Genomic DNA, 14,866 nt, shown 5'->3' on the forward strand with positions numbered 1-14,866 from the left:
GACTCTATATGGCTTGCTTACTTTACGTTAGTTTAGGAGATTTTATATTTATTACATAAACAAAAAAGTTGTCATGACGTCACAGGATATATGTTTTGGTTCTTTTTGAACCGTGCATATTTCTAAATTATTTATACACAAGTTGCGAACACATGTATATACTGTAAGCCTTCAATGCAGTCATTTATAGATTTTCATACAAAATGTACATGTATTCTCAACGTATGTTCAATAACCCTGAAATATTAAATAATGTTAAGTAAAGCCAATTATGCCCAACTTGGAAGGCCTGTCTTAAGACAGGCATGGCTGCGAACATGTAGTCCTAACTTCACTTCATTATAGAACTCGTATATGTGTGTTTATTAATAATATAATTAAACATTGAACTAACTTCGCTATAGTTTCACATGTTAGAGAAATCCCGATAAATTTAACTGTTGCTAAAAGTCTTAATAAAAATATTTGTATGCTCGTTCCCCGTTAAATTAAAGCACTTATTTTAATCAAATGTTAACGTTTTATTGATATATATTTATATTTTGATAACTATAAAAAACATATAGAGTCCATACACAAACTACAACTAACTGTCAGAGTCTATAAGTTTGTAAACACAAGGTATATATATATATCCGCATATTACAATTATCCCCTAAAAAATATGTTTTTAGTTACATATGAAAATCAATAAACATTGAGGTAAGATGTTCATCTCATAAGACGTTTTAATGTGATAAATGGAATAGTTTAGTGTGTGTTGTGGCGAAATTGAAATTGAAATAAGTTTATTGAGGTAAAATCCACACAAAGGGATGAGGTAGCTCTAAGCTATTCTCACCCCGTTCAGTACATCGTGTTAATACATACATAGACACACATCACAAACAATAAACATATTACCAAACATTCTGAGAGATAAACATATACATTTCCTCCTTTACACAAGTATTTTGTGTTGTGGCGAAGGTTGCCATGACAACGGACCCCTCAACATGGACCCCTTGTTCATCGCTCTAAGTAACTTCAGGCGCAGGAACTTCGACAAGACCATAGCAATATGCACAGAAATACTAGCCAAAAATCCATACGATCAGGTAATTTAATGCATCGTTTTAACAAATATCAATTCAAATAGTGAATTGACCTGCCCGAAACGCTGCGCGTACTAGTGGCTTTACAAGATTGTAATTACCATATTATGTATCCTCACAATCCCAATGTACCTTCTTGTATATGCATAAATAAATAAATAAATAAATAAATAAATAAATAAGTGTTAAAACTGGAATTTGTGTTAAATTCTTGATGGATATCAAGTTATGTGCCTCTCTACCTAATCCAATTTAGCCCCATTTAACTCATAATCCTCCTTTAACCATAAGTGTACATGTATGCCTGGGCTGTTTCATGTGGTAATGTTATATGTATACAGTTTGTGTTAAATTGCTCGGCTCATCTTTTCCTTTTATTTAACTCACACATTTCCCTGATAACCTCAGCACAATTATTAGCATGAAAAGCCTTGTTTCAGACCAACATGTGGGCACACAGGGCCATCTATGGCACTCATTTGATGACAAAAACAATATTTCCATTTAATCATATCATAATATGAATATATATATAGAATCATATAATTAATCATATCATAATATGAATATATATATATATATATATATAATCATATAATTAATCATATCATAATATGAATATATATATATATATAATCATATAATTAATCATATCATAATATGAATATATATATTGAATCATATAATTAATCATATCATAATGTGAATATATATATTGTATCATATATTTAATCATATCATAATGTGAATGTATTGTATCCATGCTTGGATACAATAAACTAATAGTACAAGTCATTTAATACTGTACTTGCTGGAAATTTTGATATGGACCCCAGTCTACCAGATTGTCCACAAGCTGCTAGGTTCCTTAAAGTCTGAACACCTGTATGTTTGAAGCCATGATACAAAACCCACCAGAATTACTTAATCATACTTAATTAAGAATTACTTAATCATACTTAATCAGTGGCCTCCTCCTTTGGCCACTGTTTGATAAATATAACTGCCTGTAATGCTGTGCTTGTCAGTGATTTTGTAAAACTGTAAGAACACCAATGTTATGTACTCTCACAAACTTATTGTACCTTCTTGTATATAAATCAATCAATTCAAATGAATACCTTTACAAACTTTGCCCATGATCACTGATGGGACAACAGTATACTATCTAAATTTCTTCTAACACTCATTATCAAACAATCACTAGAAAATATTCTAATTAACATCAAACTATACAATGAGACCTCATTTAGCAACTACACTGAAGCGATCAGCGACATAAACTGGGAGAATGAGCTTAGTAGCATAGACAACATTAATACTGTATAGGTGTACAGTACATAGATTTATACATAACACACACTGTCTCATACAAACTTAACAAATTACCACCCAAAAAGGGTAAAATTCCATGACTTACACAAGGCCTTCATAAAGGGGGTGTAGAACATTCTGAACCCACTCTTGGGTTCAGTGGGTTCAGAGTCCCGCTCTGAACCCCCGGCCAATTCATGAGCTCTGAAAGAATTGGGATGTGCCAATAGGAGCAATCCTGAGATCCTGAGACCCTGGAAAATTAGTCAAGAATTGCTTGAAACCATCTGGTGAGCCCGGGACACGGTGGTCATCCAGGACATGGAAAAAGGAATAAACTCATTGAGAACTGGCAGGTCCAGGATAAAGTGAGGCGTGAGAGTATCCAGCATGGAAATGTGCAAGAAATAAATGCTCTGCAATTATGCTATGGGGATGCACTGCAATTATGGGGATCACTGCAATTACATTCTTGTCATAAAGTTATGAATGATGATCTCTGGTCTCTGGAGAGCACTACTGATGTTATACTGTAGAGCAGAAAAGCAGACAGCTGGGCAGATCCTCTAGACATCAGAGAGAAGAAGGATCAAACCCACTGAAGACCCTAAGACCACTCAATATGCCTAGGAATAAGACCAATCATGCCTGAAGGCACTACCATTTGGTGGCAGTCAGGTGCATTAGGATTTGGGTAGTTAACCCATGGTACTGATCATTCTCTTGTTTTGTTACATTTATGCTTTCTGTTTGGTTTTACCAGTTTTTGCAATTACCTAAGTGTAGTTACAGGATAAGAGCTACGCTCGTGGTGTCCCAGCACTCTTTGTCATATAACACTCTGAAATTTTATGGTCGATGTCTGATGCTCTGCTCTTTTTACTTCACAGTGTGTACCTAATTCTGATCCCGGCTCCCATTAGGCAATAGCTGGGTCTCAGAGGCCTGGTGTGTTGGGCCAAGACTTGGTGGTACCAGAGTTAAGCTGGAGGACCAACTGAGGGGTCTCTCCTAAAAAATAAATAAAAACTGTACGATGACTGCAAACAATATAACATTCTCTACTGGATACTGGATGTATATATTATTATTATTATTATTACTGTACTGTATATAGTTTCAGGTAACTGAAAAATGTATATGTACCCAAGCTTGTTAAAAATTGAGGTTGAAAAACTTGCATGTAAGAGACCGTTAAAATTTCATGACAGCATTTATGATTCACTTGAAAACTGTACAGTGCAAAGGGTTTATAATCATCTTTGTATGCAGCAAACATAAAATTGCTTCATGCCAGAGGTATCATAGAATATAAATTACCCATTCCAAGACCAGGAAGAACTGGTATTGAAAATTATGATATAGATTAAACCTTGCATATATGTAAAGCACAAAAATCCACCAGACAGTGTAATGTACAGTAATGACTGCCTGAATCAGGATGGATTGTTGCTACCTATAGTTAAGGTGTCCAGTCCAGAGAGCAACCTCTTAAAACCCCTCTGGCATGAGACACCAACCTTGTGGTGGGTCTCATATTTTGGAAGATAGGTTGATAATTAATTCAAATTTTGCTGATGTGGCTAACAGATCTCACAAACTTAATATGACAAACTATTCCATGAGATGGGATCTCCGTGTAACATTATTACCTCTTACGTCCACATTTAGCAGCTACCCTAATTAATGTAAAAGCTCTGAAGCCTTTCATATAAATTAGGGTAGCCACTAAATGTTGATGTATCAAGGTTTGTTAATAAACAAAAATGATCTGATCAGGCTGTATGGAGTTTGAAGACACGAGCACTCACCGAGCAAGTGTGGGTGGATGAATGTGATGGTGAGGAGGAGGGTTTAGCTGACGTCTTGATGGACGACAACACCATAGCTTCTGTCGCTCGCCCCGGTACGTCCCTCCGCACAGCCTTTCCCTCAACTGCCGATGGACCCTCACAGACCTTTAGGTATGCACCAGTTATTGGAGCATTAATGGGTGAAAGAGCATTTAAACTTCCTGTGTTGATAACCAGATGTCTTGTGTATAATCATTCATTTGTAATTCTGTAGACCATCAACACAGTCGGGTCAACCTCTGAGTGGTGTAGTTCGACCTGGCTCACAAGGTGGACGGCCCGGTACAATGGATCAGGCACTACGTACTCCTCGCACAGCTCAAACAGCCCGTCCTGTCTCGGCCACATCAGGTACATTTATGATAATGATTTTCACAAACTTTGTGAATGTCATAAATCACATAAATGTTTCTCCAAGTATTTACCATAAGCAAATTAATTAAGTTGCTACTCTTTCTGTATTTTAGTGTCTTGATTTAAGTACAGTATTCCAAAGCACATACAGTATATTAAAAAATACTGTGGTGTTAAGCTAAAGAATATGTATTACTGTACAGCACTCTACAGTATTAGGAAAATTGTATTATATTTTAGCAGTATTATATAAATGCTGCAGAGTAATCCATGAAATCAATGCAGTACTTATAACTGATACATAATGTTATACCGTATACTGTACTAAGTTTAGTCACATGAGATATGATCACAAATATTTCCTTGATGGTCTCCCACCCCCTTCACCAGTGACTCCCTGTAGCTACCTTACTGAGATTGCTTGGTACAAAAAGGTCACATCAGTCACGGACGTTCAGTCTGGCCTACCAGGTACCAGAACTAGAACCTGCCCCCCCCCCCCCCCCGCACAGAGGTGCAGGGAGCAGGTATATATAATCCACCACCTCAGAGGGTGGGGTGATCCCGGGCACCGGCGAGAAACAATGGGCAGAGTTTTTCACCCTATGCCCCTGTTACCTAGCAGTAAAATAGGTACCTGGGAGTTAGTCAGCTGTCACGGGCTGCTTCCTGGGGGTGGAGGCCTGGTCGAGGACCGGGCCGCGGGGACACTAAAAAGCCCCGAAATCCTCTCAAGATAACCTCAAGATAAGAAGAACCCCACCAGACAACCTCTCCAGAAAGTCAGTGAAGCTCTACAGACAACTGGAGGAGTCACAAAAAACAGAACCTCGGAACTGCTAAACAATTCCACAAATGATTCACACATAACGAGAGATTCACTTAACTAACTTGAAACTCATTAGTACCGATTATCACCACCAGGCGTCCCAGCCACAGCCCTCGGCTGGCTCCCCAGGTCATCATTAAATCCAGTGATAATGTAATGAAATACCTGTTTCTACAAGAGCCCCGGTTGCTTCCTCAGACCCTTGAGTTTCAAGCTAGTTTTAGTAAATCCTTTGTGCTGTGTAAATCATTTACAGAGTTGCTGGGTGGTTTTGAGGGATTGTTTTCTGTGAATCCTCCAATTGTCTGTAAAGCTTCGCTGACTTTCTGGAGTTTTTTTTTTCTGGTGGTGGTGGGGGGAGGGGGGTAGCAGACTGTCACCCACTGGGTGTGTCTCTGTGAGGGAGGAGGTGAACCAGCTTCTGGCTCTGGTCCATGGTAAGACAAACAGAACTTCCATAATTGACGTGACCTTTTAATATGGAGTAATCTCGGCAAGATAGCTTCAGGAAGCCAAAGGGGCTCCTTCAGAAAGAGGCATTTCATTCCATTCACCTGGGCTCTAGGAGACTCGAACCGCAGACCCTAAGTGTGTAAGGTCAAAGCTCTATCGACCGAGCTATTGAGTAGTCCTAATGTGGAAAGTTTGTTGTTGGTCCGCGGACTCGAACCGTCCACGGTTCGAGTCTCTTAAGAGCCCAGGTGAATTGAACGTTTATTTCAACTGATAAACCATAAATTTATGTATATCATTGTATCTGTATTTATATTTACATTACAGGTCGACATGTGCGTCTTGGTACAGCCTCCATGTTGCCGTCGGCAGAAGGACCATTTATCAATTTAGCTCGTTTAAATGTTGCAAAATATGCAAGTCAACAAAACATTGCAAAGGCTTTGTTTGATTATATTTATTTTCATGAAAATGATGTCAGGCATGTAAGTACTGATATTACTTAATGTATATAGATGCATGCATGCATACATATAGTGTATATGTATAGTACTGTATAGTAAATATATTCAAAATGGATAGAGCTGAACATACACATGTTTCTGTATTTATGCTGCAGAAAAAGAGAGGTTTATAGATTTATAATTTAATTAATGTTTAGTAATGTGTATAAGGCAGATAAACAAACATTGAAGAGACAAATATACTGTTTGCAGATATACTGTATAACCAAATATACTCACAGTACAGTACTGTACTTTATATGAACTTGACTTCTTCTATGTTCATGCATAAGGTCAGTGTGATAACATCATTTACAGTGTTAAGTAATCTTATAAGAAACTAAGCTTCTGTAATCGTATAAGAAATTAAGTTTCTGTAATGTCAAGTACTTTTACAGTACAGTATTGTTAATGTTATAAAACTCGTAGTCAGAGCAGTCCCTTTACAACTGAAAGGTTCGATGCATGAATCTGGATAGAGATATTTGGTATGTTTCACGTGATGCCTCTATTCACCTAGAAGCAAATAAGTATCTATAAATTAGGCAGCTGTTGTGGATTGCATCCTGAGGATGGTCAATAGTTGGACTAGGGAGAGGGGGAACCGGATAATTCTTAACAGGCTCGCTATCCCTGACTACGGGAACTATAAGATGAAATTGTGTAATTTATGCAATAGTATGAAATCTCACATGAGATAGTTACTGTGGCATCATTTCCTTTACTATACTGGGATAATTAACAACATGAAAGTCACTGTTACTGAATTTCTACCATTTTACGTAACATGAATGAGACGAGACGATGCATTAACCAAGGGCTACCTTCCAGGCATTAGACCTGGCAGCACAAGCCACACAAGCGCAGGAGTTTAAAGACTGGTGGTGGAAGGTACAGCTCGGACGATGCTATTACAGACTTGGCATGTTTAGGGACGCTGAAAAGCAGTTCAAGGTAGAGTACTGTGGAAAAATATGTGATTCTGTCTATTTTGTGCATTTGTCACACTCCGTTTTCATTTTCAGGCGAAGTGTATGGATGTGTTGGTATGAAAGACGAAGTATCATGGTTGAGTTAAGTTCATGATCTTTTGTTATACTCATCCAGGTTGCAGCAGTGATGCTGGTAAGTGCTCTATAGCAACACCACACACATTCCTTCCCTTCAAACATGCATTACACCACCAAATTTACTCCCTGGCTCCCTCTATTCTCAACTTTGTTTTTACAATTAACCCTAAGTCAGGCCTAACTATTTCAACTGATCATTCACATCTAGTACTTCTCGATCCACATACAACATTCACATCTAGTACTTCTCGATCCACATACAACATTCACATCTAGTACTTCTCGATCCACATACAACATTCACATTTAGTACTTCTCAATCCACATACAATATTCACATCTAGTACTTCTCGATCCACATACAACATTCACATCTGGTACTTCTCGATCCACATACAACATTCACATCTGGTACTTCTCGATCCACATACAACATTCACATTTGGTACTTCTCGATCCACATACAACATTCACATCTGGTATGTCTCGATCCACATACAACATTCACATCTGGTATGTCTCGATCCACATACAACATTCACATCTGGTACTTCTCGATCCACATACAACATTCATATCTAATACTTCTCGATCCACATACAACATTCATATCTAATACTTCTCGATCCACATACAACATTCATATCTAATACTTCTCGATCCACATACAACATTCATATCTAATACTTCTCGATCCACATACAACATTCATATCTAATACTTCTCGATCCACATACAACATTCATATCTAATACTTCTCGATCCACATACAACATTCATATCTAATACTTCTCGATCCACATACAACATTCACATCTGGTACTTCTCGATCCACATACAACATTCATATCTAATACTTCTCGATCCACATACAACATTCATATATAATACTTCTCGATCCACATACAACATTCACATCTGGTACTTCTCGATCCACATACAACATTCCCCTCTCTCTCTCTCTCTCTCTCTGCTATAACTTTACTCTTCTTGACATTCACTTGTAGCAGTGTTCTCTCACACAAATCAATAACACTTTTGCATAAACCTCTATAATTTGCTGCTGAAGAAAGTGCATCTACACACATCTAATTTGGCTCTAGTGAGGAAACTAAAGGCAAGACATCATTTCAATTTATATTTTAACATTTAAATCATTTACTCCTTTTTACTAAATTAATCACATATTGTATTTTCTATGCACTGAAGCCTTGCTACCTCAGGAAGGAGGGAAACAGTAATGATGTATGAATATTCTTATAACACATTTATTTTGGGTGAAAGTTTTCATAAATGTGCTAAACTACTACTGGCCATAATTTAGGTCTTCCATAAATTGAGTTTAAAAGTAATGCTATAATATGGACGAGTGAATGATGTGTGTTAACATTTTCACGTAAAACTGTACAGAAAGTACAGTAAAGTAAAAAGTTTTACGGAAGTAAAACTGTAAGAATTGCAAAGAAATTATTAGAAGAAAGCATTATGCCATTATTATTATATAGTACTATAGCCAAGACCTATTAATATCTGTTCACGTTTATTCATTATAGAAGTATTATACCCCCATCATATTCTACAGTCAGCACTGAAACAACAGGATCACGTGAATACGTATCTACTACTGGGCCGAGTATACATTCGTTTAGATCAGCCAATGGGTGCCCTCGAGGTGTACAAGGACGGACTCGACAAATTCCCTGGGGAAGTTACGTTGCTTACTGCAATTGCAAGGTATGTGATATAGTAACACAAGGGATATAGGTAAAGAATATCGGAATACAAAATTTCCAGATTACCCATGCAGCTGTAACTTAAATACTGAAGTAACTTAAGTTATGACAGAATAGTAACTTAAGAAGTGGATGTAAATTAGGCATGCTACACAGTCTCAAGGTTATACACGGTAAAAAATATTTGAAGATTATGCATGGTACACAGTATCTGAAGATTATGCATGGTATGTACACAATATCTGAAGAATATGCATGGTACACAGTATCTGAAGATTATGCATGGTACACAGTATCTGAAGATTATGCATGGTATGTACACAGTATCTGAAGAATATGTTATGCATGGTACACAGTATCTGAAGAATATGTTATGCATGGTACACAGTATCTGAAGATTATGCATGGTATGTACACAGTATCTGAAGAATATACATGGTATACAGTATCTGAAGATTATGCATGGTATGTACACAATATCTGAAGAATGTGCATGGTACACAGTATCTGAAGAATATGCATGGTACACAGTATCTGAAGATTATGCATGGTATGTACACAGTATCTGAAGAATATGCATGGTACACAGTATCTGAAGATTATGCATGGTATGTACACAGTATCTGAAGAATATACATGGTACACAGTATTTGAAGACAATAATATAATACAACCATCTTGCTGGAGTAGAGAAATACAAAATGGCTAAATGGAAAAATGTTTTCTAGTTCAATATATTTAAATAAATGCTAAAAGATATAGAGAAACACTAGACCTAAAGTGTAGAGAGTGTGTTGGAGTTGATAGTAAATGAAATAGTGTACGAAGGTGCTTCTTGGCAGAGATTGAACGTATTATATTAATCTTATTATGAACTATTTCTTACTCAATGAAGTTTCATTGGATTGTTGAATTAAGGTCAGAGATGAGCACTAAATTCTTTGAGTTACAGTATTTGGTGAACAAACTTCAAATGAAGATAAACACTTACACAATATGTCACCTAATAATATGTCATATGTCACAGTCTCCGTGGTGTAGTGGTAAGACACTCGCCTGGCGTTCCGCGAGTGCTATGTCATGGGTTCGTATCCTGGCCGGGGAGGATTTACTGGGTGCAATTCCTTAACTGTAGCCTCTGTTTAACGCAACAGTAAAATGTGTACTTGGTTGTAACAACGATTCTTCGCGGCAGGGGATCGTATTCCAGGGACCGTAGGATTAAGGACTTGCCCGAAACGCTACGCGTACAAGTGGCTGTACAAGAATGTAACAACTCTTGTATATATCTCAAAAAAAACCTTTGTTTAGACATGTCTAAGAAATATTCGGTGCTCATTCTAAACGTCACGTTTGATCTACAATGTAGTTGTCTATAATGATACATGTTTTCCATACTGTAATTATTTAAATGCAGTATATACTGTATATAAACGTATATAAACACAATCGACTTGAGAATGGTCCAGGACAGACCGAAACATCGTCGTCCCTTCACCTTCTAGTGTGTGGTCTGGTCAACATACTGTATATAAAATTGTTTGATATTCAATTACACAAAAATCATTATACTATTACATAATTACACATGTGTTTTCTAGGATTTATGAGGGTCTTCATGATCTGACCAAAGCAGTTAAATACTACAAGGATGTCTTACAACACGATGCTACTCACGTTGAAGCAATAGCGTGTATTGGAACCCATCACTTCTACACCGACCAGCCCGAGGTGGCTTTGCGGTTTTACAGGTACATTATCATCATTAACAATAAACTATTTAGGGAGTTGATACCTGGTTGATGGGGTTCTGGGAGTTCTTCTACTGCCCAAGCCCGGGCTTGACTTGTGAGTTTGGTCCACCAGGCTGTTGCTTGGAGCGGCCCCCAGGCCCACATACCCACCACAGCCCGGTTGGTCCGGAGTTACGTTACCAATTGTTTTCTACTTAAAGTTGATATCTTATTATAGGTTATTTGAAACCATTATATAGATATGTTAATAATTTGGTGGTCCAGACTTTCTACGTTTTCGATCATAAACGTTCGGGGATCCCCGAGCCTCTCAACGATGCAAAAATATTTTATAATCATTTTACGTTTTCTAATTTATTTCTTGGGTTATAGCTATAACTTTGGTACAAAATTTTCAACATTAAGTCTTAAGAGAATAGATGCAAGAAAAAAGTATTTATAATAGATTATTCATGACAATGGTGAATATATGAATGTTTAAGAACAGCAATCAGATGATGCATTTTAGTGTCATTGGAATGCAAAAGTTTTAAAAAACAATCTTATTGCAAAAAAATATACTGTATTAAGCACAATGTTAGCATTTCTTAAATGATTTTATTATTTTCATCATGTATTTTCAGCATTTATTGACTTATTTTAAAATTCCTGACAAATAACAAAATGCATCCAAACAGGAGCACATTATATAAATAGGAAAATTTAAAGATTAAATTTCTTATATTTTAATGCTTCATATGATTATCATGCAGGAAACAAAGGTGTTATATAACAAGATATATTGCCATTTGCCTCTAGTGAGAAACTAAATGGAAAACTAAAAAGAAAGGGGAAGGAATAGTAACTAAAGATATCATGCCTTTTCACTATGTTTCATGTAGCTTTTAACGATACATTTTCAAATTGGTTAATACCTTTTGATTAAAATTACCAGGAAGGGCCTGGGGCCAGATTCACGAAGCAGTTACGCAAGCACCTACGAACGTGCACATCTTTCCTCAATCTTTGACGGCTTTGTTTACATATATTAAACAGTTTACAAGAATGAAAACTTGCCAAACAACTGTTGTGATTGTTATAAACAGCCTCCAGGTGCTTCGGAGCTCATTAACCGTTTAATAATTGTAAACAAAGCCGCCAAAGATTGAGAAAAGATGTATAGGTTCGTAAGTGCTTGCGCAAGTGCTTTCGTGAATCTGGCCCCTGACCAAAATGTTCTTTCAGACGTCTACTGCAAATGGGCATTTACAACTGCGAGATCTTCAACAACTTGGGTTTGTGTTGTTTCTATGCTCAGCAATATGACATGACACTAACGTGCTTTGAAAGAGCACTCAGCCTGGCCACCGACCAGAGCGTAGCTGATGTATGGTACAACTTGGGACATATAGCTCTGGTTAGTAGTGACATTATTTGTTTAATATTCATCTAATAGTTTAGAATAACAATTCTTAAATGTACTGATAAGTTAGAGTATAAAAAGCTGTGTACTTGCTCTTGACTTATTAGCTTTACATTATTACAGTGTAACACTGCTGCTCCAGACTGACCTTCCAACAGTTGTCAGTAAATAATAAATTACTCTGGCACTTCAAAATTTGTTAATGTCAATTTTAAATTACTGTATATAAAATAAACAAACTATAAAAATCCTCAATTATCATTGTATTTGAGTCTTTCAAAAGCCCTGGTCTGAAGGTTCTCAAGCATCCTAAGATATATTTCTGGAAATTCTTAAAATTCTCTTTACAGATGCCACTAAGAAATTATGAAAGAAAAATTGGCAATTTGTAAAATGACCTTTCTCTTCTATCTATGAACCTAAATTTAGTACAGTATATAAAAAAAATCAGTATTCATTTAGGCAATGTTGTACAGTGTAGCCATGAAATAAAGAATTCAGCATTTCACTATCTGTTATCCTGTTCTAACGCTTCATTAACGTTTTAGCATTAAAACTGTATCTGTAGTCATTCAAATTTCAGCACAACTCCAATGCAGGACTTCTTTACCATCTTACTTTTTAAATGTTGAAGTGAAAATAAGATACTATACGGTATAGAAAACATGAAGAGATAATTTTATTTAAATGCACTGTGCGCACATAATATTACTGACGATATCATCTCTAGGGAATTGGGGACATAAACCTGGCATACCAATGCTATCGTTTGGCTCTTGTTGCTAACAACGACCACGGGGAGTCATACAACAACTTGGGAGTGCTGGAGTATCGGCGAGGGAACCTGGATACAGCTCGTGCCTTCTTCATGACGGCATCCAGCCTGGCCCCTCACATGTTCCAGCCACATTTTAATCATGCCAAACTTGCTCATAAGGTGAGGCACTACAGGAGAAGTCCCGAGTGTTTTATATTCTAAGCATTCTCTGCACATTTGCTATAGTTAGACTTCCGCCAAACAGTCTGTTAAACATACGGTGTGTTCATTATGCTCTGCTGTTTTCAGTTTTCCTTAATATCTATTATGCAGTCATTTAATTTCTATAGTCAATTGATTCTTAAACATTATTTTCTTCATTGAATACAGTACTATACTACAGATGCAGAGATGTTTCAGGGTACATGGTTCTCTTTTCTATGTACTGTAATGCAGATCTTTGAGGTAATTGTCAGGTCTGTTATCAATTTAAAAATAGTCTATGTTATACAGTGTATTGCTATACTCCCCTGTAGTTGCACTGAAGAGATTCAGTTACTTAAACATTTGTATACAGAAGTAATATTCTCATTATCTAGAATCTTGTCGCACTACAGTACTGGACGTGGTGAAATGCTATGTAGTGTGACAATGACTAGCTCTCATCTCCTATAATCATTACCATCACCAGTGCTTCCCCACTCTTTGAAAGTGAGAAACAATGACAAAGAATTTTATGTTTAACAGAGAACTAACTTCTCGATGGTAATTTTGTTCCTCGAACCAATCATTAGTATTAAATTAACAAATGTAACAAGTCTTCAGTTAATTAGGAATTACTTCACAGTGGCCACACATTCTTTCTTCTTTTAAATTTTCAGTAATATCTGAAAACTATCAGATATTACTATCTACTGATATCTATCTGAAAACTATCAGATATTACTATCTACTGATATCTATCTGAAAACTATCAGATATGTCAATCAGCTGATGTATAGATTCCTGAGCCTACTGGGCTCTATCATATCTACACTTGAAACTGTGTATGGAGTCAGCCTCCACCACATCACTGCCTAATGCATTCTACCTGTTAGCTACTCTGACACTGAAAAAGCTCTTCCTAACTTTATTGAATACAGTACTGTACTTGGAAAAAAACATTTTTCAATTTGTCATTACCCACCAGTAAATGTTCATGTAATGAATCAACAGCATTACTATGTATTGGTTGCAGTATTGCTGTATCCTGTAATTTACATACATTAAAAATGTAATCATGCTCAATTTTAATTTCAGGTTGGAGACCTACAGACCAGCTACATCATCGTTCAGAAGGCACTCGCACTCTTTCCCGCACATGTGGACTCTAAGGAACTCCTAAAAACTCTTGAGATGCACTTTCATACTTTGTAATAAGCACTGAAAATATGTATCTAGCTAGTAAAAGTATATAAATTATAACAAAATTCATAACTACTTATATAGGGAGAGTTGAGTGTGTCATCATACAGTACTGTATTGTATTTAAGTAATCATCAAAGATGTATTGTATTTAAAAGAATAAACATTTATACTATGACATTTTTTCTCTAGCCTTGAGTTGCAGTTTAAAAATGATTACATTGGTTTTGGATGATAAACTTAATTATAACAGTACTATCGGCCAACAATCCTCTCATCACAGAGTAAATCATGAATGTTTGTGTCATAACAGAAATGAAACGACTGCAAAATACCGAGTTGGGGA

At 36.5% G+C, this 14,866-nt stretch overlaps 1 protein-coding gene across 1 annotated transcript; it reads left to right on the forward strand.

Annotated features, from left to right (window-relative positions):
- The first annotated feature begins 705 nt into the window (after positions 1-705).
- On the forward strand, positions 706-14,696 carry BBS8 (tetratricopeptide repeat protein 8). The gene is made up of 10 exons (XM_045746633.2): positions 706-1,097; positions 4,188-4,372; positions 4,476-4,612; positions 6,225-6,382; positions 7,232-7,354; positions 9,053-9,204; positions 10,805-10,954; positions 12,182-12,353; positions 13,090-13,296; positions 14,416-14,696. The coding sequence occupies exons 1-10, from the start codon at positions 996-998 to the stop codon at positions 14,530-14,532; spliced, it is 1,503 nt and encodes a 500-aa protein (XP_045602589.1). The 5' UTR covers positions 706-995; the 3' UTR covers positions 14,533-14,696.
- Positions 14,697-14,866: the final 170 nt, after the last annotated feature.

Source organism: Procambarus clarkii, chromosome 3, assembly GCF_040958095.1.
Source record: "Procambarus clarkii isolate CNS0578487 chromosome 3, FALCON_Pclarkii_2.0, whole genome shotgun sequence".
NCBI classification, from domain to species: Eukaryota; Metazoa; Arthropoda; class Malacostraca; order Decapoda; family Cambaridae; genus Procambarus; species Procambarus clarkii.